At 35.9% G+C, this 25004-nt stretch overlaps 1 protein-coding gene across 2 annotated transcripts in view; it reads left to right on the plus strand.

The window, feature by feature from the left end:
• Positions 1-25004, plus strand: part of mys (position-specific antigen beta subunit myospheroid) — a 390003-nt gene that overhangs the window by 283620 nt on the left and 81379 nt on the right. For both annotated transcript variants that reach the window (XM_090394055.1, XM_090394056.1), the window contains exons 14-16: positions 4882-4954; positions 13829-13910; positions 23186-23295. In XM_090394055.1, coding sequence (XP_090250181.1) covers positions 4882-4954; positions 13829-13910; positions 23186-23295 — 265 coding nt within the window. The remainder of the gene's footprint in view (positions 1-4881; positions 4955-13828; positions 13911-23185; positions 23296-25004) is intronic.

Raw genomic sequence — 25004 nt, forward strand, 5'->3', positions numbered from 1 at the left:
CTGAGAATCTCTCTCTCTTTCTCTCTCTCTCTCTCTGTGTGTGTTGGTCTTCTTAAATCTGAAATGCTTGTAGAGAAGGCTGTGAATTTACTTCAATTTAGTATGGTGTAATGTTGTCAAAGGATTTTTGGGTCTGTATTGTCATGTACCGATGCTGTATATAATCACACACTTGCATTATTATTTGTAGTTATCATTCATCATCAGCTACTTAGAAATGCAATGTACTGCAAGGCAGAGCCCTTTCCATTTACCATCATAATGTCAGAGTAATGGTAAACATAGCTCAGACTTGTGGTTGTGCTGAAGAGGAAGTATCTCCCACATTTGCCTGATCTAGTGCTATGTGACATGTGAAACTACCTGAAAGTTGTAGTATACAGTAGATAATGAGCCACACTCAAAGAACTAAAGAGTGAAATATATTTTTTTGTGCAGCTTTCCACTAGCTGGTCATGCTGAATATCTGCACTGTGTTCAGTTCTCACTACTATAGCAAACTCATGGGGACGACAACAACAATAGTTTGCTGTAGTTCATGGTTTCCTATAATGAACCTTAAAATAGCATTTTGCCTATAAAGCTTCTGTCAAGACTTTTCATTAGTTGGCTATAATGGATGCCTTATAAGTGTTTTTGCAATAGGTCAGCTGTAGTTCATCACGTGAAATGTGTTTCTTTATAGACTGAATAAATAACCTATTTGAGTATTGTATGGCTATCTCCATCAAACTTGCTTGCTATAATGAATTTTCTTTAGAATAGTATGGTACCTATGAGCTTCATTAGGACTTTTGGTAGTTATCTGTAGTAAGAACTGACTAAGTTTTCCTGTGATGAAAAGATAACTGTTGTGTAGCATAGCATCCATAAAAATTATAGGAAAAAACAAGTATATGCTGAGTAAGAAATAGTTAATAAATTATAATTACACAGATATTTCAAATTAAGTGTCATAAATCTTCATTAGTGTTAGAAAGAAGCACCTGTGCATTAACCTTTTACAGGTTAATGCACAGGTGCTTCTATGCACTTACCAGTAAATTAATCAGATGCAAACACATGGAGACTTTCAAATTGCTGCTTTCAAATGTCTTGAAAGCAGCAATTACACCCTAGTCCATGGACTGCAGCAGGGAGATATTATTCAGTGAATATATCAATGGGATATCATCATATGAGTGCTCATAAGTCACATATGTTGTGAATTGAGGAATGACTATTAAAAAATATAATAAAAATAAATGATAAACAAAGGTAAGTCTCAATTATTAATAACAATTTCTTCACCATCCCAGCCATCCTCATTTGATATTCACATGCAGCAGCACTGCATGTATACATTAAATGAGGTAAAAGACGTGTGCATTTTGCATTTCCAATTACTGAAATATGACCTAGAAATTTCAGAAACTGTAATACATAATATATATATATATCCAGTGACATATCTTTCAGTAATTATTTGGTTGTGGATAACTACAAAGATAATGAAACCTATTAATTTTGCCAATATGGATTGTGGGTTCTTCTAGGTATAATATACATGAAAATATATCCAATAAAGGCAAACATAAACTATAACATCACTAAAATAAACTGTAGGAACCGTTACAGTAGAAATGTGGGACGTTTATATAACCGTAAAATATAAACATGCTACCTCCTACATTACAATGTAATGCGGGAGGTAGCATAGTTAGCTATTATTCAGCATTGTGTGCAGATAGTTGGCTGAAAAGTAGAAGTCTGACATGTGGAAAGATCAGATAAACGATTTCCAAATATCACACAGGATTAATCCTTGATTTTTATTAAGCGTGCCATGTAAAAATATAACCATAGTAGATTGTTTTATGTTGTGAGCAGTGAAGTTGTCTTCAGTGTAAAGCATGGAACTCTTATTCTACTCAATGTTGTGGTGCATATTTTAGAAAAATGAAAACCCTGAGTTGTGTGCTCTGTTTTTGATGTCTCTAGTATATTCTTTGTTTTATTTCAAACTTCTTGATGTCTAGCCTATGTAAGAAAGGTCACAAGAATATGGAATATTATAAACCCCAGGATATTTGTAGAAGGGGATTGTGGTCTTTAGAAGAATTAAGCAAACATGGTATAGTCAAATTAGGCTTGAAAGCCACCCTGATGTCTTGAACTTTAAGAAGACTAGTGATCTTAGTAGAAAGTCTACCATTGTAAGAGATGGAAATAGGAGTCCTCCTGTGAATGTCAGGATTTTGTTGTGGAGCAGGATTACAGAATAGCAATTTCTGTACAAGGTTCTGTGAATATCCAACAAGTTCTTGGAGTAGTTGCTAGTTAAGTTTTTCTTCATCTCTTATAATAGAGACCGTTCCTTTTTAGCATAATTATAATACCTAGTTTTTGTGACACATGAAGCAAAGAAGATGTGTGTAGGTAACAACCTGTGTGAATAGGCTTGTGATATACACCAAGTAAAATGCCTTTTTCAGTATATTTAGTAATTAAAACCTAGGAAAGGTAGTTTTCCCTCACTTTTTAGTTCCAAAGTAAATTTTATTTTATTGTAGAATGAGATGATAGGCAAAAGGAAATCATGTAAATATCAACAGTAGTATATTTCCAGATGATGAATATGTCATATATCAGCACATGGAGGAGACGGGTGGGGGGGGGGGTGCTATTGCGAGCCCAGAAAGCTGCTTGAAAATTTTTCCATCTTGAAGTAATTAGAGTGGAGACAATGTTTGAATAACTGAGAGATAATCAGGAAGAAACAGATCATCAGTAATGTCTAGGACTTCATATACAGTAACATTGATGTGCAAAGAAACAATATCTAGACTAGCTAGAATGTCCAATGGGACAATGGAAATTTCAAATAGTTCTGAATATGAAGGAGTTAGTGTCTTTTTTTTTTTAATGTGGGGGTCCCCCCACACAAAAGGTTATTTCAAACCTATACATCGTATACACAATGTACCTGTAGTACGTTGTGTACGATGGATGGGCTAAGGATTTGTTTTCCTATTTTTTATCAATTTTATATATTTTTTGTATATTTAATTCATTTTTTACATAGTCCAGAAACCCTGATCTAGAGACCTAGCATGAAACTTTTTCAAACCACTTCAGGCCCCCTCCAGTAAGCAGGGCAGTGGTCTCACGCTGATGATGAAATTCATCTCCCACCTAAATCTGTTATGGTTCTTAAGTAGATTAGAAAGATACTTGTATCAGTTCGCCTATATTTCTTTTATCCATCTGCAATTTGTCTAAAGAGGAATGTCTGCCTTGTGAGCCCTAGGTACTCCATATAGTCATGGAGTTTAAGGGTGCATTGATTTCAAATTTTCCTTGAGATCTGTAGGCCATGTGAGCATGTTGCATAAAAGATCATGGGTCCCTTCATGATTTGTCCAAGTGGGGTCTTTGTGATGTAATGGAGTGCAATTAGACAAACATAAAAGCAAGAGTGAAATCTTGTAGTCAACTTTATCCTTGATAACTGTTGCATTGCCTTTATCAGCTTTAATGATGATAATTTCCTCATTCTTCCTTAAATTATACAGAGCTCTTTTTTTTTTTTTTCTGAGATAGTGATGATGCCACTTTTTTGAGGGTGAAATAAAGAGATAACTGCAATCTTTAGCTTGACATAATTTGCAACAGGTTGTTGGTGAAAGCAAAGGGCTTTATCCACATTACAAATAAAACGGGCTTTAAGATTGTATTTGTGTTTGACATCAATGTTAAAATAACTTTGAAGTCACATTGAAGACAACTTTACTGCTCACAACATAAAATAATCTAATACATTATCTTTTCAGAAGAATTATACTTAACAGGAATCAAGGATTAATCCTATGTGATATTTGGAAATTGCTTATCTGATCTTTCCATATGTTGAACTTCAACTTTTAGCCAATTATCTATATGCAATGCTAAATGATAGTTAACTTGTGCCACCTCCCAAATTCCGCATGGTTTCATTCAGTTTATATTTTAATGGTTCCTCCATCGTTGTTCTAGTAATATTATAGTGTGTTTGCCTTTATTGCATTTATTTTTATGTATTTTTTACCCAGAAGAATCCAAAAGTTGTGGCAGACTTAGTAGGTTTCATTTTCTTTATAGTTATACATGACCAAATAAAACCTGGTTTTATTTCTAATTATATTTATTATCGAAAGTCTCTGTATCCAGTATTTCGTCCAGTAACTTGAACACAATAAAATCATATATATAGACATTAACCTAAGTTAATGTCAATAGTTGGCTGTTAGAGATGTTATATTTCTAACATCATCTCTATTCTTGTATTTTTTAAGGGACATTAGCTCTTTAAATGCATATTATTTAATGAAGTTTGTGTACTTGTGGATATTCCTTCAATACTGCCATGATAGTAGTACTGTATATCTTTTAGTGGAATAAATTCTGACTAATTCATGTTTAGATATGCCCTAAATTCACATTCCTTATAGGATTTGTCTTATATGCAAATAATATGTAGATCATATGCAATAACCTTAGTTTTCAGTGTGTTGTATTGCAAAAATAGTTTATGCTTTGATCTCTTTATGATAGAAAATCTTATATTTGAAAGATACTTGTTTTCTTTTTCATTTTAGACAAATTATAGAGACTACAACTGTTAGAAACAATTACTTTAATTTCCAGACATTTCGACCTTCGTATTAAGTTCATCATCTGGAGTACACATACACACATAAACCATATTACATTTCAAACATTATGCCAAAGAGAATAATATAATTGTTCTCTAATATGTAAATATAAGTGAAAAATAATTGTTTTAGCAAGTAATAATTATGAAGTAATTTATTTGTTAATGGCTTTCTCTGATTCCTTTTTTCATTTCTGTACTGTACTTAGTGGCAATGATACAAAACCATGTTCCAATAGAGGCACGTGTCAGTGTGGTGTCTGTGTATGCTTTCCACAGCAGGTAAGATTATTTATGAAATTAATCCTGAGTGTGTGGTATGTATGGTAGCATAAACATAATTAATGTATTACTATAAAGGTGTTCCCATTTTCATGATATAGTTCTGTTGTACTATAAAAGTTCATCCTTTGGTTTAAAACCAGTAGAAATAGTTTAGTCGATTAAGTGCCAGACGGATACCAAACTAATAGGACACACACACCATAAAGGAAAAATATATTGGAAACAGCTATAGGCTGGCCAAGGTTTTCTGGTTACACAACTGTAACATACCCAGGCATTATCTACACTCTTATTTATCACCTATATGGATCACATTATAAATGAAAATGGCATTAAGCTTGATATTAGAATTGGAGATGACAAACTTAGCTCTTTGCTTTATGCAGATGATGTACTCCTAAACAAATCTTAGTGCAAGTCTGCAATATTCAGTAACTAAACTAAATAACAGCTGTAACAAATATGGCATGAAAATCATTTGTTAAAACCATTTTGAATGCAGCTGAAGTTTTCAGTTGCATTCGAAATGGAGATGCTATAGAACAAATAAAATATTTCAGCTATTTAGACACAGTTTTTAGTGAAGATGGCAGGTTAAATCTGGAAATAAACAACAGAATAAGCAAAACTGGTATGTCAGGTATGGAGCTAGCTAAGGAATTGGATAAGTACCAAATTGACATAATAGAGGTGACTGAAACAAAAAAAAAAGAACAAACTGGTCAGATCTTTCTGAGCAACAAATATAGAATGTTGTGTTCAGGTAATGACAAGGAAAAGAAGGAGTAGCCATAGTATTCAACACTAAATATGAGGCTAATCTTCTTCAGTGGCAGGCAGTATCAAGTAGAGTCATTTGGGCAAATATCAGAATGGAGAACTGGACAATGGGACCTATTTGTGCCTATGATCCCACAGAAGGTTCTACTAAGGTAGAAGCGGAGGAATGTTTTGGGCTTTAAAGAAAGCAACTGACACAATGAAAAAGGAAAAGTTGGTCCTTGTTGGGGATCTAAATAGCATCATCATCATCATCAAATTCCTGCCATGTACCCTCAAGGGGTGTACAGTACTACATGAAAAAATTACATCATTACTAACTTCCTATCTACAATTTTCCTCCAAATCAGTCTGTTACTTGTCAAGACTCCAACATTATCAGATCTTATATTTCTATCGTCTAAGGCACTTTGTACCGTATCAATCCACCTATATCTTGGTCTTCCTCTGAGTCGTTTTCCTGCCAACCTGGCAGTGAACACTTGTTTTGCTAATCTTTCCTCACCCATTCTATTTAAGTGACCATACCACCTGAGATTAGCTCTGCTAAAGCATTCCTGGATGCTGACAATGTCAAGTTCTTTCCTAATATCCTCATTTTTAATATGATATTGCCATTGATGATATCTGTTCACGCCTCTAATCTTTCTCAGGACTCTCATATCTGCAGTCTCTAGTCTTTGGTCAAGTGTTTTACTTCTGACCCAGCTCTCAGATCCATAAGTTAAAACTGGTTTGAACACTGTCTTGTATACAGCTAATTTAGTGTTCCGACTAATTTCTTTCTTATTCCATATGAATTTATTCAATTGACTTCCCACCATACCAGCTTTGATGATTCTGTTATCTATTTCTATATTTAATTTACCATCTTCAGTAAAAATCGTGCCTAAGTAGCTGAAATGTTTTACTTGTTCCACAGGTTCTCCATTCACAACACAGTTGACATTTTCAATGATTCTGCCTATTTTCATTGTCTTTGTCTTTTTATTGCTGACCTTCATACTATATCTATTACAGCAGCTATTCAATTTAGTCAGAGAATCTTGCAGACTTGTAGTGGATTTATTTAGAAGTATAACATCATCCACATAAAGCAAAGAGCTGACATTAACATCTCCAATTTTGATATCAGGTTTAATACCTGATATCAAAATTGGTTTAATACCTTACATGTACATCCTTGTCTCACACCAGATTTAACATTAAACCATCTTCATGTACTTCCTTCCATTCTAACTGCTGACTTACAACTCAAATAAAGACTAAGTATTGCTTGATATAATGCCCCATTGACACCATATAACTGCAGCGTATTGAATAGCTTCTCTCTTGGCACCTTGTCATATGCCTTTTCCAAATCGACAAAACTTAAATACAGATCTTTGTTATATTCCCATGCTTTCTCAACTATTTGTCGTAAAGTGAAAGATCTTATCCTGACAGCCTCTATTTGGCCTGAATCCAGCTTGTTCTTCACCAAGCTTTTCTTCCACAATTCTTCTCAACTGTTTCTCAAGCATACTTGCATAGATCTTGCCAGGAACACTCAGTAGGGAAATACCTCTGTAATTCTCACATTCAGTTTTATTTCCCTTTTTATATATGGGTACTATGAGAGCTCTATTCCAATCATAGGGAATTCGTCCCTCTGTCCAGGCTTTCTGAACTATGCAGTGTAGCCACTGTAAGACTCTTATACCACCATACTTCAGCATTTCTGGTCGAATATCATCTACTCCTGCTGCCTTTCCACATTTCAAGCCTTTGATGGCTTTTTCTACTTCAAGTATGGATATGTATTCCTGACTGCATGCCTGGTCAGTGTTTTTTATCACTGTGCTGTCATCACTGCTTGTTTCATTTAGCAGTTTTTCAAAATAATTACTCCATACTTCAAGGATATCTTTTTCTCCTGTTTTCATGTCACCTTTATCATCTCTAATTCCTTTTACAGCACTCTTTCCTCCATTCCTAAGCTTCTTCAACAACCTCCAGAATATTTTGCCACCTTCTTGATATTTATTTTCTATATTCTTGCCAAAGTCCTCCCATGACTTTTGTTTAGCTAGTTTTAAACACTGTTTAGCTTTCTTACATTTGTCTCTGTATTCTGTAAGAGTAAAAGCTGACTTATTTGCCAGGAACTTTTGATATGCTTTCTTTTTTTCCTTCACTGCCTCTTTAACTTCCTGTGTCCACCAGGGAGTTCTGATTTTTTTATCCTTGCACACATCCTCACCACATGCCTCTCTTGCAGAATCAATCAATGTTTTCTTCAGAGTTTGCCACTGAATTTCTAAGGTTTGATTCCTGTTCTCAAACTCTTTCATTTTTTCTTCAATAATTTTTATGTATTTTAGTCTACAGCTCACATCTGAGAGCTGCTCAACTTTTATTCGCTTTAAAACTTTCTTACATGTTATTCTTTTCAACATGAAATTCAATCTTATCCTGCTCAAGACTAAATAGTGATCACTTCCAATTTCAAATCCTCTGTACACTCTGGTGTCCTGCACCAGGGAGAAAACATCACTATCAACAATAACATAGTCAATGAGACTTTTCTTATTCCTAGCCTCTTCTCTCCATGTGAATTTGTGCACATTTTTATGTTGGAACATGGTGTTAGTAATAACCAGTCCATGTCCTGAGCAGAAATCCAACAGATATTTGCCATTATTATTAGCTTTGCTCTTTTCTCCAAATTTTCCCAAAATATTTTCGTATGTCTCACAATCATTTCCTACTCTGCTATTTAGATCCCCAACAAGGACCAACTTTTCATTTTTCATTGTGTCAGTTGCTTTTTCTAAAGCCTCAAAAAATTCCTCCACTTCTACCTTAGTAGAACCTTCTATGGGACCATGGGCACAAATAAGTCTCATTGTCCAGTTCCCCATTCTCATATTTGCCCACATTACTCTACTTGAGACTGACTGCCATTCAAGAAGATTAGCCTCGTATTTTGTGTTGAATACTATGGCTACTCCTTCTTTTCCTTGATTGTCATTGCCTGAATATAACATTTTGTATTTATTGCTCAGAAAGATCTCACCAGTTTTGGTCTTTTTTGTTTCAGTCACCCCTATTATGTCGATCTGGTACTTATCTAATTCCTCAGCTAGCTCCATTTCTTTGCCATTCAGGCTTCTTACGTTGATAGTACCGATCTTTAACTCTGTGATGTTGAGTTGGGGTTTGTTTTCAGATTTGTTCAAGTAGCTGACTTTTCGCTGTTCGCTCTGGTTCCCTGGCAAAAACAACGGGGGCTTGTTTAACCGGGTGACGCCCCAGCCGGCATGAAATTTTGTCATGTTGTACCATCATTTTTTATTTTGGTTTAACTAATAAGAATACTATTTGGTCGGCTAAATACCAAATTGCCAGCCCAACCTCGTTCGTTCAGTATCAAAGTAGATACCCAACAGGGTGCACCACGAGAAGGTGAGGATTGGACATTAGGTCAGAAGCCCGTGTCGGTTCTCCGCATTCCTTTAAAGGCTATGTGGAGGTCTCCTCTCAGTTATACAGCTTTGACCCTTAAGCACCCCTTATCTAAATAGCAGAGTAGGAAATGATTGTCAGACATACATATTTTCCCAAAAATATTTTGGGAAAATTTGGCGAAAAGAGCAAAGCTAATAATAATGGCAAATACCTGTTGGATTTCTGCTCATGACGTGGACATGGTTATTACTAACACCATGTTCCAACATAAAAATGTGCACAAATTCACATGGAGAAAAGAGGCAAGGAATAAGAAAAGTCTCATCGACTGTTATTGTTGATAGTGATGTTTTCTCACTGGTGCAGGATACAGAGGATTTGAAATCGGAAGTGATCAATTTAGTCTTGAGCAGGATAAAATTGAATTTCTTATTGAAAAGAAGAACATGTAAGGCAAATAAAAGTTGAGTAGCTCTCAGATGTGAACTGTAGACCAAAATACACAAATATTATTCAAGAAAAAATGAAAGAGTTTGAGAACAGGAACCAAAACTTGGAGCAGTGGTGCACTTAGCATTTAATCTTAGGGGTGGGGTAGGGTGGCCAGACGTACCCCATTTTGGAATATAATACCCCAATTACTGAATTAAATTTATAAAATACCCTTTTGTATAATAAATTTAATTTAATCCTTTATCCAAGTGTGTGCAAACAAAGTTTGCGCCTGAAAGTATCTTGAGGACTGGGGTAAAGTGGTACAATACTAGGCAACTGCTTGCAAAGGTGGAGCTAGCTACCAACACTCGTATCTCCCATAATGCAAAACACATCTCCTTGCGGATATGTATAATCTTATGCATTAAGGGAAGGGCCACTACCCAGACTAGTTTAGACCTTCATTGAGGTCTCTTCAGTGGGAGCCAAGTCCAAGTGGAGATACCAGGCAGAAGCATTAGCAAGGTCATCTCCTCCTATAGGAGATGCCAAATGGTGTGCCACCTTTTTATTAAATTACTCTGGATTTAGAGAAAGATGTTGAAAGTTTATTTTTCACTCTGTTAGACTATAATAAATTTAGTTTAATCCTTTATCCAAGTGTGTGCAAACAAAGTTTGCACCTGAAAGTATCTTCAGGACTGGGGTAAAGTGGTACAACACCAGGCGACTCCTTGCAAAGGTGGAGCAAGCTACCAACACTCGTATCTCAGTATCTCCCATAATGCTCTGGTCTATCAGTGCAAAGGCCGATGCCTTTGTCCCAATAGACCAGAAAGGCTGAAGCCAAAATACATCAAGATCTATCTCCCACGCCAGTAAGAGGTATTCTAGAAGTCATTTGCTGGTGACAATGCCAAGCCACAAGTGCCCTGCAAAAACTCTAAGTGACAAGATTTTAATGACTGCCAAAGTAATGCCTATAGAAGTCAAGTCTTTGTAACTCTCAGTGCACCATACACCACAAAGGGAGATGGTAGCACTAGTGAAATGAAGAGCTTCCCCAAACTTCTCTTCTAGTTGTCGAGCAAGATCTATATTCTGTCCATAATATCAGACCTTGTTCTTATGACTGACAACAAGTGGGCACCCATTATACATGTACATCAATAACCCAAACTCTTTCACCCTTCTTTGTAATTAAATTGGGCTTTCTAATACCAGCTGTAGTCCTATAGTGTGGTTTAACCACAGTCTCCCATCCTCTGTTTTTCAACTGGTTATTTAATATGGAGACAACGGCATCATGCTGCCTCACCCAAATACCATGAGTTTGAAAACAACACTGGGCAATATGATAAAGGGTTACACTGTAGCAGCAACCTGCCCTACAACTTATGTCACCTCTATGGGCGTCAGTTGTATGGGCCCTCGTGGGTAGGGCATTCATCCTAGCCCTGATTAAGTATAAATTCATAACCAGGTAGGAGTCTAGTACCTTCCCATACCCACTGATGCTTGGGAGGTACTACATTAGATTCATAAAGTGATGCACTATCAACAGAGCTATATGGTTGAGTAGCCCATTTCTTATGCTCTGCTGATGCAGTCTCTATCAGTTGACCTTGATACTTGGTTCACCCTGTAGTACGCTGAAGGTCTTCTTGGATAATAGGACAATGAAATGCATCACTGCAAATTTGAGAAGTGGATATTTCTAATTTCTTAATTCTATTATAATATTATAGGCATGGATAAGCCAGCAGAGGGAAGGGATACTAAGTCTGCTGTCCTTCAGCATGGCATGAAAATAGGCAACAGGAGTATCTAAAGGAAGCCTAAGTCATGAACGAATGGCCAAGCGAATAGACCTATCCATACGGGACAGTACTGAGACATAAGTATGCCTGAGTATCAATTTATGATAGTACCTAGGTAGCAAATTATTTGAAAGGAGGAAAAGCTTCTGCTGGGCTTGGAGAAGAGCTTTTCTTAAAATGACAAAGCATTTTCTAAAGAGAAGGGAATAGAAGACCATCCTTTCGGTGTAAAGAAGATACCAAGGTATCTCCATTCCTCCAAAACAGTAAGGCAATGCAATATAATGGCCTATCGTGCAGGAAAAACTCAAGACTTTTGACCTTTAACTTCTTGTCACACTCTGAAGGGACAAGTGCTAATGAGCAGGACTTCTCTACATTTATGGTAAGACCTCTAACATAAAGAAGTTCAATGCCCAGTCAAGGCGTTTCTGTAGGCCTACCTTAGTGGAGGTCATCTGCAAAGACCATAGCATTAAAAGAAGACACACCAAGAGAGTAACCAATATGGTCAGGAAGAGAATGAAGAAACTCATCAATGATGCAGTTGAAGAAAAGAAAGATAGAGGGTCACCTTTGCAACACCCTGAACAGCAAGAATAGAAGTCACACAGTCCCCAATATTAATAGTAAGAGAATCATTAGAGTATAACTCTAAAACATATGAAAGAAAAGAATCTGGACAGCCTGCAATAGATAGTGCTCTTAAAATAGCAGCAAGATAAACACTATCAAAGGTTTTTTGAAGGTTCAGAGAAGCTATAAACAAAGGCTTACAACATCGGCAGGAATTGGAAAGAAGGACAGAAAGAATATACATGTTCTCAGTACAGCCATCCAAAGGGACAAAGGCTCTCTGCCGAACATAATGTTGGATACACTTTTGCAGCCTCTTGACTAACACTTTATGACAAAGTCAAAGAAGAACAGGAGAAACTGTAATGGGCCTATAATCCGCAGCACTACTAGTGGTAAACTTCACAGTCCAACAGTATCTCCCATTCAATGTGAAGATTTTTAAAATAAAATATGAGAGTCCTGAAAAGGACTAGAGGCGTGAAATTGCATCAGTGGCAATATCCATATTAGAAATAAAGATATTAGGAAAGAATTTGACATTGTTAGCATCCAGGAATGTGTTAGCAGAGCTAATCTCAGGTGGTATGGTCACTTAAACAGAATGGGAGAGGAAAAATTAGCAAAACAAGTGTTCTCTGTCAGGTTGGCAGGAAAAAGATCCAGAGTAAGACTATAGATGGATTAATATGGTAAAAAGTGCCTTTGAAGACAGAAATATAAGATCTGATAATGTTGGAGTCTTGACAGGTAACACATTAATTTGGAGGAAAATTGTAGATAGGAAGTTAGTAATTGATGTAAGTTTTTCATGTAGTACTATCATATCCTGCACACCCTTTGAGGGTACATGTCAGGATTTGATGATGAAGATGGTATGGCAGGTAGCCATCTGAATAAATTTATATGGAATAAGAGAGAAATCAGCCAAAACTCCAAACTAGCAGCATGTAAGACAATGTTTAAATCAGTTTTAAGTTGTGAATGGTTTGGATATGGAGAGTTGGGTTAGAAATAAAGCACTTGATCAAAGATGAGAGACTACAGATATGAGGGTTCTGAGAAAAACTAGTGGAAAGAAGCAATGTCATTAATGGCAGAATCATATTAACAATGAAGATATTAGAAAGGAAGTTGACATTGTTAGCATTTAAAAAATGTATAACCAGAGCTAATCTAAGGTGGTATGGACACTTAAATAGATTGGGCAGGAAAGATTAGCAAAACAGGTATTTGATGCCAAGATGGCAGGAAAAACAGACCCAGAGGAAGACCAAGGTTTCAGTGGATTGATTCAGTCAGAAGTCCCCTGATATCGTGAAATGTTAGAGATGACAATATCAGAGTGCTCACAAGTAATAGACTGATTTGGAAAAAAATTATTTATAGGAGATTTCAGTCGAAGTTCATCAGTAGGAGATGAACTTCAGTTGAAGATAAGAGAATAAGTTCTGAAAGATTAAAAGTTTGAACAATTTCAGAACTTTTCTATTACATATTGAATTTATTTAAGTTATGACCGCAAAAATTCAACTAAAAACATCCATATCCATCTAGAGAAAATGCAAAAACAAGCAACATTCCATATAGCAGTTGTGTATGATTCAAGTATAGTCTCCTCACTCACCATAAATTAGAGTCCTTGCTAAAAACTTGCCACTGTAACAAATTATTGCATTATATACTTAACTAATTAATATTAGATATGTATTATCAACTATTAGTCATTATTTTATATCATTTAATAGAAAAAAAAGTTCAAATATAATTAATTTTTATGACATTGTATGCTAATCTTGTTTTTTAACAGGACCCGGAAAAAAAAGTAACTGGACAGTTTTGTGAATGTGATAACTATTCATGTGACAGATCAGAGGGAAAATTTTGCAGTGGTAAGTAGTTCTCTATTTGTGTCATGATGTGTAAATATACCAACCCATACATACACCATTCGCTAAAATGTTGGAAGTTTTTCCTGTTGGTTACGCTATAAATTAAAGATACCAAGGAATTATATCCTTTATCCAAATGTAAGCAAACAAAGTTTGGACATGAAGTATTTTCAGGACAGGGCAACTTGTATATAGAAGTTAATGACATCACATCACTTGCCTTAGTATCCCATAATGCAAAGCACATATCCTTGCAGACATGTATAATGCTATGCATTATGGGAAGGATCACTACTCAGATTAGTTTTTATCTTTGTTTAGTGAGATCTCATCATACACTGATGAGACCTCAACAAAGAATATTGCTGAATATTTTGCTACTCTTCATCCAGCACTCTACAATCATGCATTATTATTTTTTTTTTTTTCCAAGTCAGTCAGATTAACTTTCCTTGCCCATGTTGAGTAGCAACTTTGAATGAACAGCACATCACATATCCTCAACATCATTTATACTGGCTTTTGGCATGATACTAAGTCTCTCTCTCTCTCTCTCTCTCTCTCTCTCCCTTTTGCTTCCACTCTTTCAATCCAAGCGCATATTCACATCTAATAACATAAATTATTCTTGCTAGATTGACTACTTTTATTGCCCACTCCACTCAAAATCCTTATCCAAACCATGGTTCTCCAACAATTGCGCCAAAGCAGTCCAAGCCAAAAATTCAGCATATATATATCCCCAATTGCTCAGATATAAACTCCAGCCACTCACTCAACTTACACTACAGCTGTGTAAAGATTGCAAAAAAAATCAACAAATCCAAAGCAGACTTTGCAAGAGCTAAATGCACTAAGCTTGTCTGCTGTCCAAATGGCATTTGAGCCTTCTGCCCACTCTACCCAACCAGTCCATGGGGTACAGCTTCAGTCCTTCCATGTTTCTGCCTCTCTCACATCCTGATAGTGCAGTATGGACTATCAAGCTAAATTATTCTTCAAACTATCCACTGCATGCATTAGAAAAATACTCAGTAGCCTTGATAACATCTCCTAGGCCTGATGGTATTCTCCAGTTGTACTGAAAGCTTGTGCTCCAAAACTTGAAAATCTATCTTGTACTGTTTTTTCAAGCTCTCATTCTGATTTGGCATCTATCCAACAGCTTGGAAGCAAGCTTTTATCTATTCCCCCAAATTTAATTTGGGGGAATAGATAAAAGCTATCAAATTACCACCTTATTGCTCTGAACTTATACTCTGAAAAATAATGGAAAAGGTTATCAACATCCAGTTGCTTAGTAATCACCAGTGTGGATACTGCCATTCACATTCTGCGTTAGATTAGCCAGCATCACCTATCTCTGAATGCAAGTCTTGGAAAAGTTAGGAAAAACTGAAGTGGTCACTCTTGACATTTCCAATTCCAAGGCATTTAATTGAACCTGGGATCATGGCCTTCTTACCAAGCCATCATCTTTTTTATGTAGTTCCTAACCACAAAAGGTCTGTTTGTAAAGGTACGGTACATTTGACAGTGGGTGGGCTAAGGATTTCCTATTTTTATCGATTTCATATATTTTTTTTTTTCTTGCTTTTTTTTTAATTTTTTTGCACAGTCTGTAAACCCTGCTCTAGATACCAAACAGAACTTTTTCAAGTCACTTCATGCTTCCATTAAGCAGAGTGGTGGTCTCACACTGAGAGATGAAATTCATCTCCTACTTAAAGACAATAACAGACATCCATGCCCATGGTGGGATTTGAACCCACAACTTTTTCTTCTCAAAGTTATCCTTTTACAGTTTTTTTCTTATCTTCTCATGTGTGCTGGCAAAAATCTTAACTGGAACAATTCATAAGGAAATTATCAAGGTTAGAGAGTGGATAGCTTAACCACTCAGCGAACCAAGCTGCTCTTTGTAAATAGATTCCCAGCTTCCTCTCCAGTCATTCATTTCTGGATTGTGATGGCTGGATTGCTTTCATCAGACTTTTCAATCCATGCTGTGTATACCAATGGGTTCTGTGCTTTTACCTACACTCTTTCTCCTAATCATTAATGATCCCCCCCCCCCCAACATGCAGTTCCATTTATAGTTTTCCTGGTGACAGTACTCTCTACTCCTCTTCTTTGTTTTCAAATCCTTGAAATGCTCAAGTAATTAATGTTTTGTGATCTTCTCTAACCAATTCTTAACACTGATCCTCCTCACCATTCTTAAACAGAATGAGGATTAACTTGGTGAATTTTAACGCCACTAAAACACAGTCGTGTCATCTCCAGGAAGAAAGCCATGCCTCGCTCTCTCTCTCACACACATTTGACAATATTCTGCCTAGGATAAGTTTTCTCTTCTTGGAATATGTTTCACATCTAACCCATCTGGCATATGCATATTAGGTCTGTAGTTACTGCAGCCTCTAAATAAAAAAAAAAAGGTTGGTATTCTCTTTAGTTCACAACAGTACATATCTTGTGTTCAACTCTTGACACTTTATAAAGCTCAAATGCACCTGACATTAGAACATTCCCAGATTTGGGGAATGTTTGTTTTCAGAAGTGAACTATTGTCTTAACTGATGACTTCCTTTTCTGGCTCCCTGTAGTCACTTTCCCATAGATGCACTGTTGCTGCATTATATCCTTTCTGTAGGTATTTCCATGGGCAATTCTCCACTAAATTGTCCATTATCTTCCCTCCATTTTCTTCTAGCCATGTGCGAACACAAGCAGCTGCAGCTAAACACTCATGTACATTTGGACTCCAAACTCATCAAACCAACTTCTCATTTTTTGCCTTCATTTCCTATACCTCTGCTCTTTGGAACAAACTTTAAACCCCTTTAAATATCAGCCTAACACAAAAGAGGTCCCAAATCCAATGACACAGCAGTGATGTATATGTTGGCAAGTAGTTAGAAGCAGAAAAAAAGGAATATTTTTCTGATTTACACCATAGAATTGTAATATTTTGAGCAGCTTTTCTTTTGGTACTTGTCAGATCATTAAAATGTTATATTCTCATGATTTCTCAGATTTTTCTCCTCTAAGTTTCCCCCTTTCACAATTTTTCCTAGCCTCTTTTCAAGTATGCTTGCATAAATCTTAACTGGAACACTTAGTAAGGAAATTCCTAATTCTCACATTCAATTTTACTCCCTTTTGATTCTGTTACTTTTTTTTTTTCACTTAGCATAACTATCTTCAGTTTTTATATCGCTTTGGTCATCCGTGATTCCTTATACTACTCTTCCTTCCATGTCTAAGTTTTTTTAATAGTCTCCAGAATGTTTTGTCACCTTCCTGATATTTATCTTATATATTCTTACTGGTCTTCATATGACTTTTTGAAGTCATATGAAGACCAGTAAGTCTTCATATGACTTACTGGTCTTATGAAGACTTATTTTTTTTTACATTTTCTGTCTATTATCTCCCATATGCATAATTTATATGCTAAAATCTTTTGATATGCTTTTTCTTTTCCATGACTGCCTCTTTAACTTCAGTTCATCATAAAGTTTTTATTTATTTTTATTTTTTTTCTATTCTTGACAGATTCACTGCATTCATCCCTGAGTCTGAGTGAATTAATGTTTTCTTCAGTTTCCACTAAGTCTACAAGGTTGGATTCTTGATTTCAAACTAATTTTTTCTTGTATTTGAGTCTATAGTTCATCTCTGAAAGCAGCTTAACTGTGATTATTTTTAAGAATCAAACTTCTCACACTTCTCTTTTCAATTTGATAGTAATTTAAATACTTTTTTTACACAATTTTTTTTTGAATATGGTATGATATCCTGCTCAAAATGAAATGATGATTACTTCCTCTTTCAGTTCTCCTGCACTGGAAGTTTGAGTACTCTTCTGTACTCAACTGGAATGAAGATATGGTTATCATTGTCAGTGAGATTGTCTTATTTCTTGTCCTCTCTCCATGTGAATTTATGCACATCTTTGTTGGAACATATTAGCAATGATTAATCCATGTCATGAACAGAATCCAGCAGGTAACTGCCATTATTATTAGCTTTATTCTTTTCTCCCAATTTTCCCATTAGGCAGTTAACTGAGATATATCAGTTATGATGAGGAGTATACTTGTCTGAAGTATGTGAATAATCTCCATGGCCATCTGTTATCCAATTCAGGAGGGTGCTACATTTAACTGCTGCATGACACATTAGATACATTCCCTTATTCACTGATCTTGTCATGCATTCATTTGACCAGTCATAGCCTGGCATGTTGAGTTTAAGGATTGCGTTGATTTTTACGCCTTTCATTTTGATCACACATTTCCAATCGTGTACAACATTTACTTTTTTTTTATTGTTATTCTCGGTATATTTACAATGACCTGTTATGATGGCTACCTACAAGAGTAGGTAGCGATCTATTTGCTTGGCTCCCTCTATCAATTTATTTTATAGGCATCTATTTGATAAGCTCCTCTCACCAGCTTATACATCTCAATCATATCAGATCCACTTCAAACCTGATACAATCTTCAGATCTGAAGATCACTTTCCTTCAATCTGTTCTGATATTCAGTATTCTAGAGTCTGTTAAGACAGATGTAGTTATTCACCTCTGCACTCTCTCTCTCTCTCCAATGTTTCCCTCTCACCGATATAGCCAGGTGGCCAGATCATCTATACACAGAAATCCAAATGAGGCTTGATTAGCACCTTGTAGAGTGGAACTATTACCTCCCTATCTTTATATGTCAGTGTTCTTTCTGTTATAGCAGCAATTTTTTGGGTAATCCTTACAACTTTTGTGATATATCCCCTGAACTTCAGTTCCCCTCATCTACTAAGATGCCCAGATCTCTTGCCTCCTCCACCTCCTGAAGCAATATTCCTCCAATATGGTAAACCTCATTCCATCTTCTCTGGCCAAAGTGCATAACATGACGCTTTTCAGCATTGAGGTGACATCCCTTTCTTCATTCCAGTGCACCAACATATTCAAATCCTCTTGCAACAATAACACATCAGAATTTCCTGATACTGCTCTTCCTAATTGAGCATCATCAACAAACAACTGAACATCTCCTTTCACACTGTGAACTATATCATTGATATTTAAGTTAAACAGCAGTGGTCTCAGAACAGAACCTTGTAGCACTCCACTAATCACCTTCCTATTTTAGGCCACTGCGCCACAATACACAACTGTCTGGCTCCTCTTAGTCAACCAGGTAACCATGCTATCAAATTATCCAACCCATCATGACCAATTTCAAAAGTAGTTCATCATATTGTACTTGATCAAATGCTTTAGCAAAATCCAAATAAGTCACTATATAAACATCTTTCCTATCCAATATGCTAATTATAAAAGGTAACCAAGTTTACAATATATCCCCTGAACTTCAGTTTCCCCCCATCTACCAAGATGCCCAGATCCCTTCCCTCCTCCGCCTCCTGAAGCAATATTCCTCCAATATGGTAAACTTCATTCCATCTTCTCTGGCCAAAGTGCATAACGTGATGCTTTGCAGCATTGAAATGACATCCCCATTCTTCATTCCAGTGCACCAACATGTTCAAATCCTCTTGCAACAATAACACATCAGAATTTCCTGATACTGCTCTTCCTAATTGAGCATCATCAGCAAACAACTGAACATCTCCTTTCACACTGTGAACTATACATTGATATTTAAGTTAAAGCATGACTAAAGTTACTAAAGCATAACTTTCCCCCTAATAAAACCATGCCATTCTCTTGAAAGCCTTCCATTCTCATCACTCCACGTTTGTTTTCTATCCTTAACCAGCCTCTCTAACACCATCACCACTACACTTGATGTACACACTGGCCTATAGTTAGATACCTATATGAGGTATGCTGATGATACAGTACTCCTGTAGGAGTACTGTATCATCAGCATACCTCAGATTACTGATCAATCTATCTTAATTCCTGTTTTGAGCTTATCCAGTGCTTCACGCATGATGTCCTCTACATATATACTAAATAAGTGAGAAGAAAGTAAGCATCCTTGCCTAAATCCTTTTCCAAGCTGAAGCCAATTAGTCAATCCAACACCTGCTCTTATCCTATAGCTTCTTGCTCCCTGTACAAGAAAACCAGAATATTATCACTGGTGATATCTCAAGGGCTTAGCATGGGAGGTTCACACAACACCATACTGCTCCTTAACACATTCAAATTGGGAAAGGTTTCGCACATTTATTGTACTGATGGGACGTCTCATTACCATTTGTATTCCACTTCCATGTTGCATGGGCAGACCCATCTGATGCAAAGTTTTCATGGTGTGTTGGTTGCAACCATTTCGGTAGAATTTTATTTCCGCTTTCTTGTGTATCGCTCCTGTGTCAGGTTGGCGGGCGGCCTCACTGACACGAAATTTATTCAACATGTTTGTTGCAACTCTTTGGATAGAATTATATTTAAAGTTGTCATTGTGATCTGTCTTAATGGCATCGAAAATTTCAAATGCAATCGAACAAACACTTATTTCATGTAATTGAAAATTTGGAAAAATGTTAGGACAATTGTTTTTAGTTAGATGCTGTGTTTGGCAGTACAACAAAAGTTTTGCTTGAGTCTGTGCAGCATAGTTTCTGTGGGAGGAGACTTGTTTCATTAGGTAGCACTGTCTCAGTTTTTATCACAGTTGTCTCTAATTGCACTAATTCGTTTTCCTGCATCTGCAGTATAGTGGCTGTTAGTGATTTATATTTTGCAAACAAATCCTTTTCCATCTATTCATAAGTTTTTTTTTTAAATTATGCCCATCATAAATGCAACATATTCTTCACTCCACTCCCAAATGCTTATAACACAAGCACACAATCACAGGTGTAAATTATTCATAATGCATTTTACAGTACTGAAAGTATATTTTTATTAATACCTGTTCTTTCTCTTCCTTATATTTGCCATTCTTTACATCTTTTTAGTAAATCAAGTATAATAACTAATAATAAAAAAAGATTCTCTTTAATTATTGTTTTTTAATATATTCTGAAAAGAACATTGCTTTTAATCTATCCTTCTCTCCAACATGCAGGAATGAAATTGCCAGTAAATTTGCTTGTTTTGACAGATGGTTCGGTTCACGTTGAGTGAACTATAATCGCCCTGATCTGAACACATTAAATTCATTCTGTGATGGTGTGTTTACCCGTTCCACTGGTCTATTCCAATCACTTACCATTTATCATTAGCTTTTACACCCTTGCCATCACACTCGTACTCAACTTCCAACTCTTATATGGTTATTCAAACTAGCATTGTGTAGCTCACATAATCTTTTTATGATCAACATTCCACATGTCACTGTGACATTGGTTTTCCTCCTCTACTGTGTTCTTATCTCTTGCGAACACGGGTGATCAGATTTTAACATTATAGTCCAGTAAGTCATAGCAAGAATGACCTTATAAAAAATACAATCATTTCCTTATCCTTACAGGTCAGTTCATGTCTTCTACATAACAATGAGTGATTTTTACCACTTTTACAATATGTCCCTAAAATATATCCACCATAAAACTATATCTTTCCTTCATTTTTTAATGTAATTATTTCTACAGAGTTTTGATATCATTAACTGTTATAACAAATTAATGGATCCATGTTTGCTGATGCTAGTAAATTTACATGAGAACAAACATATCCACCATGGTTCTTGGGCTGAACATTAATTCTGCTTTTAATGTTTTTTAGGTTTTTTTGCCAGTCTGGTTTGCCAAGTGATTAGCATATCTATCTGCCCTCCATCCATCAGGCTGAGGTTGAATAATGTTTGTGATTGTCTTTTAGGTTGGAGATTGATTAGTTGTGAGACCACTGCTCCTTATTTGGAAGCATGAAGTGGCTTGAAAAAGTTCCATGTTTGATCTCTAGATCAGCATTGCTGGATTGTGTAAAAATAAATAAAAAATACAAAAATTAAATAAAGATAATTTAAAAATAAAATAAATCCTTAGCCCATTGATGGTACTGATGAGTTATGGGTATATTATCATGAAAATCGCAAACTGTTCTGGAATCTTGAACAGCCTCCAGATCCACACACTTTATTAGCCACTCTTCAAGCCTCAAATAACTATGTTTTACTGGGCATGGAAATGTGGGAAGTCTTCTAGAGCCATATTTATAGGAAAATGCTACAATGGGGGAAGTGAAGTTGACTTGTCTGATAGGAGCTGTATGTTTGTGCATCATTAAGCCATTAATTACAAGAGTTGTAAATGTTTTATAGTAGCTACACTGCTTAATTTAGTGTGAATGATCAGAAGATCAATTCTAGATGAGTTCTTTCATAATATTAGACTATAAAAAGTATTAAATAAAAATTGAATATATTAGAGGATAATTAGTAGTTCCCAGATTTTAAAAGTATATTCTTAGCCTCTTCTCTTTTATGCTTGAGAAGAGGCTAAGAAACATAGGGGGAAGCAGATTGGATTCAAACCAAATGATGATTGCCAGGACTAGTTTTTTATTTTTTTATCAGTGATACCCACAGATACAAGAGTTTGGAAAAAATTAGAGGTGAACAGATTGCATCAGTGACCAAAACATAAGCGAATACAGCAAAAAGCAACTTGATGTCATCGTCCATTAAAGAATGTATGAAAGAGCTACTCTAAAATAGTATTGGCACTTAAATAGAATGGAAGTGGAAAGGCTAGCAAATCAGATGGTTTGTCAAGATATAGACCAGAGGAATATCAAGATCTAGGACATTTGACCAGATTAATTGGGAAGAAAATTATTATAAGTAGTGCTCTCTTGGAATCCTGTACATCCTTGAGGGTAAACATCAGAAATTAATTTTTATTGTTATCCCCTCTTCCTAATTCTTACTGACCAAACTTTGGCCAAAAGAAGTTTGTTGATTCATCTCACTCTACTTTCTATCAAAACACATACAAATGTGCTTTTTAAAAAGATGGTGAGCACTCTACATGAAGAACTTTATTCTGACATATGTGTGGTATGTTATTTTTTTTGGAATATTTGTACATATTCCTAAACAACAAACATGTAATGCTTACCCCAGCATTAATTTATATTGAACCTGTGTAACAAACATGCTAAAAAGTAATCTCACATGTTGATGAGATTGTCATTAAAAAAAAAATGGTGACTCCTTAGTTGCTATGGCATTAATGAAGTTAATTCTTTAACATTGCTGAAAATGTGACTGGTCCTTCAATTTATAAAATAATCAGTTACAAGAGATAAATTATATGTTCCTGTGTGTTATTCTTTTATTTAGGTCCTGACCATGGTACATGTGTTTGTGGAAAATGTGAATGCAAGTATGGTTGGAGTGGTGCCGACTGTAGCTGCAGAGACACCAATGAAACATGCATTGCACCAAATGGAGTGAGTAATATTTTTTCATTCTGATATCTTGTAAAAGTACATACTTCTATCTTGGACATTTGACTGAGTTTTCTAAATTATCTTTGCATCCTTTTCCTGCCTACAAAAAGTTTAAAATGTATAAGTATATTAGAACCATGTGTAAAGTATGTGTTTTTTTTAGATTATTTATTTTTTATTTAATTTGGGCGCCTGCTCTGGAGACCAAACACTGCATTATTCCAACTACTTCTGGCCTCCAGGGAGTAGGGTGATCATCATGCACTAGATGGTGAAATTCATCTACCAAAAAAACATTCATAAACATCCATACCTGCAACAGGATTTGGGTTGGAGAGTAAGTATGCTAACCATTTTGGTCCAGGCCAGTAACAAATATCCCTGGCCTGTTTTTGGCCAGTGATATTTGCAATGACCAAAGACTAGAGACCACAGATATGAGAGTCCTGAGAAAGATTATAGGCATGAACAGATGGCATCAATGGCAGTATCATATTAAAAACGAGGATATTAGGAAGGAACTTGACATTGTCAGCATCTAGGAATGCGTTAGCAGAGCTAATCTCAGGATGGTATGGTCACTTGAACAGAATGGACGAGGAAAGATTAGCAAAACAAGTGTTCTCTGCCAGGTTGTCAGCAAAACGACCCAGAGGAAGACCAAGATATAGGTGGATTGATACGGTACAAAGTGCTTTAGACGATAGAAATATAAGATCTGATAATGTTGGAGTGTTGACAAGTAACAGACTGATTTGGAGGAAAATTGTAGATAGGAAATTAATAATGATGTAATTTTTTTCATGTAGTACTATCATATCCTGTACACCCCTTGAGGGTACATGGCAGGAATATGATGATGATGATATTTGCAATGTGGTTTACACTAACTTCAGAATATCTTAACTTTAGGATAATTGTAGATAATGTGTTTTATCTAATACTTTTTCACAACACTAATCAGATTTTTAATTGCTGTTATTTTTTGTGTTGATGATATTAACTTGTTACAGCCACTGCATCTGTTAATTTTACTTAAAATAAACTAAAAAAGCTGAAAATATCTAATCTTTTTTTTTTTTTTTGAGAAGGGTGAGCTTCTCTTGCTTTTTCTTGAAGATATTGCCCTTAGTTATGCTTGTGTTTAATAAATAAATAAATCAGCTAATGCCTTTTATTCCCTTATAGAGAGTAGGCAAGGCCTTTATACCTTATCTAGCTTTTGGAGACTGAGTGGGCAGTTCAATCTCCACCGGTAGCCAATCAGAGATAGTTGGCCCATGTCTATCACTAATTATAGACAGCCACTGATGAAGAGGCTTGTTTGCCAGCCTCTTCATCAGTGGTACTAGGAGATGGCACCTAACCCTAACAGGGTATGTTACTGTCTGAAATAAAGTGGGTACTAGGTCGATTTTCTTGAGTTTATGGGACAAAAAAAAAAATGAGTTTCCAGGAGAAAAAAACCCTCTTGCCTGTGTCAGAGATAGACTAACTCAGGAACAGGTCGAAAATAAGCTTAGCAAAAGTTCCTCCAGTCAGCGACTAAACTTGAACCTAAGTCTAATTTTGAGCAATTAAATGCAGAGGATGCAAGTGCCACTTCCACTGAGCTACACAGGCCTGCTTGTGTTTCTGGTTTCAGATATATGAATGAAGCAGAAATAATGGCATTGAAAACTTTGAAAAAAAAACAGTATCTTGAGGTG

The sequence above is a fragment of the Typopeltis vanoorti genome, chromosome 6, assembly GCF_054136105.1.
Source record: "Typopeltis vanoorti isolate ZY-2024b chromosome 6, IOZ_Tvanoo_1.0, whole genome shotgun sequence".
NCBI lineage: Eukaryota > Metazoa > Arthropoda > Arachnida > Uropygi > Thelyphonidae > Typopeltis > Typopeltis vanoorti.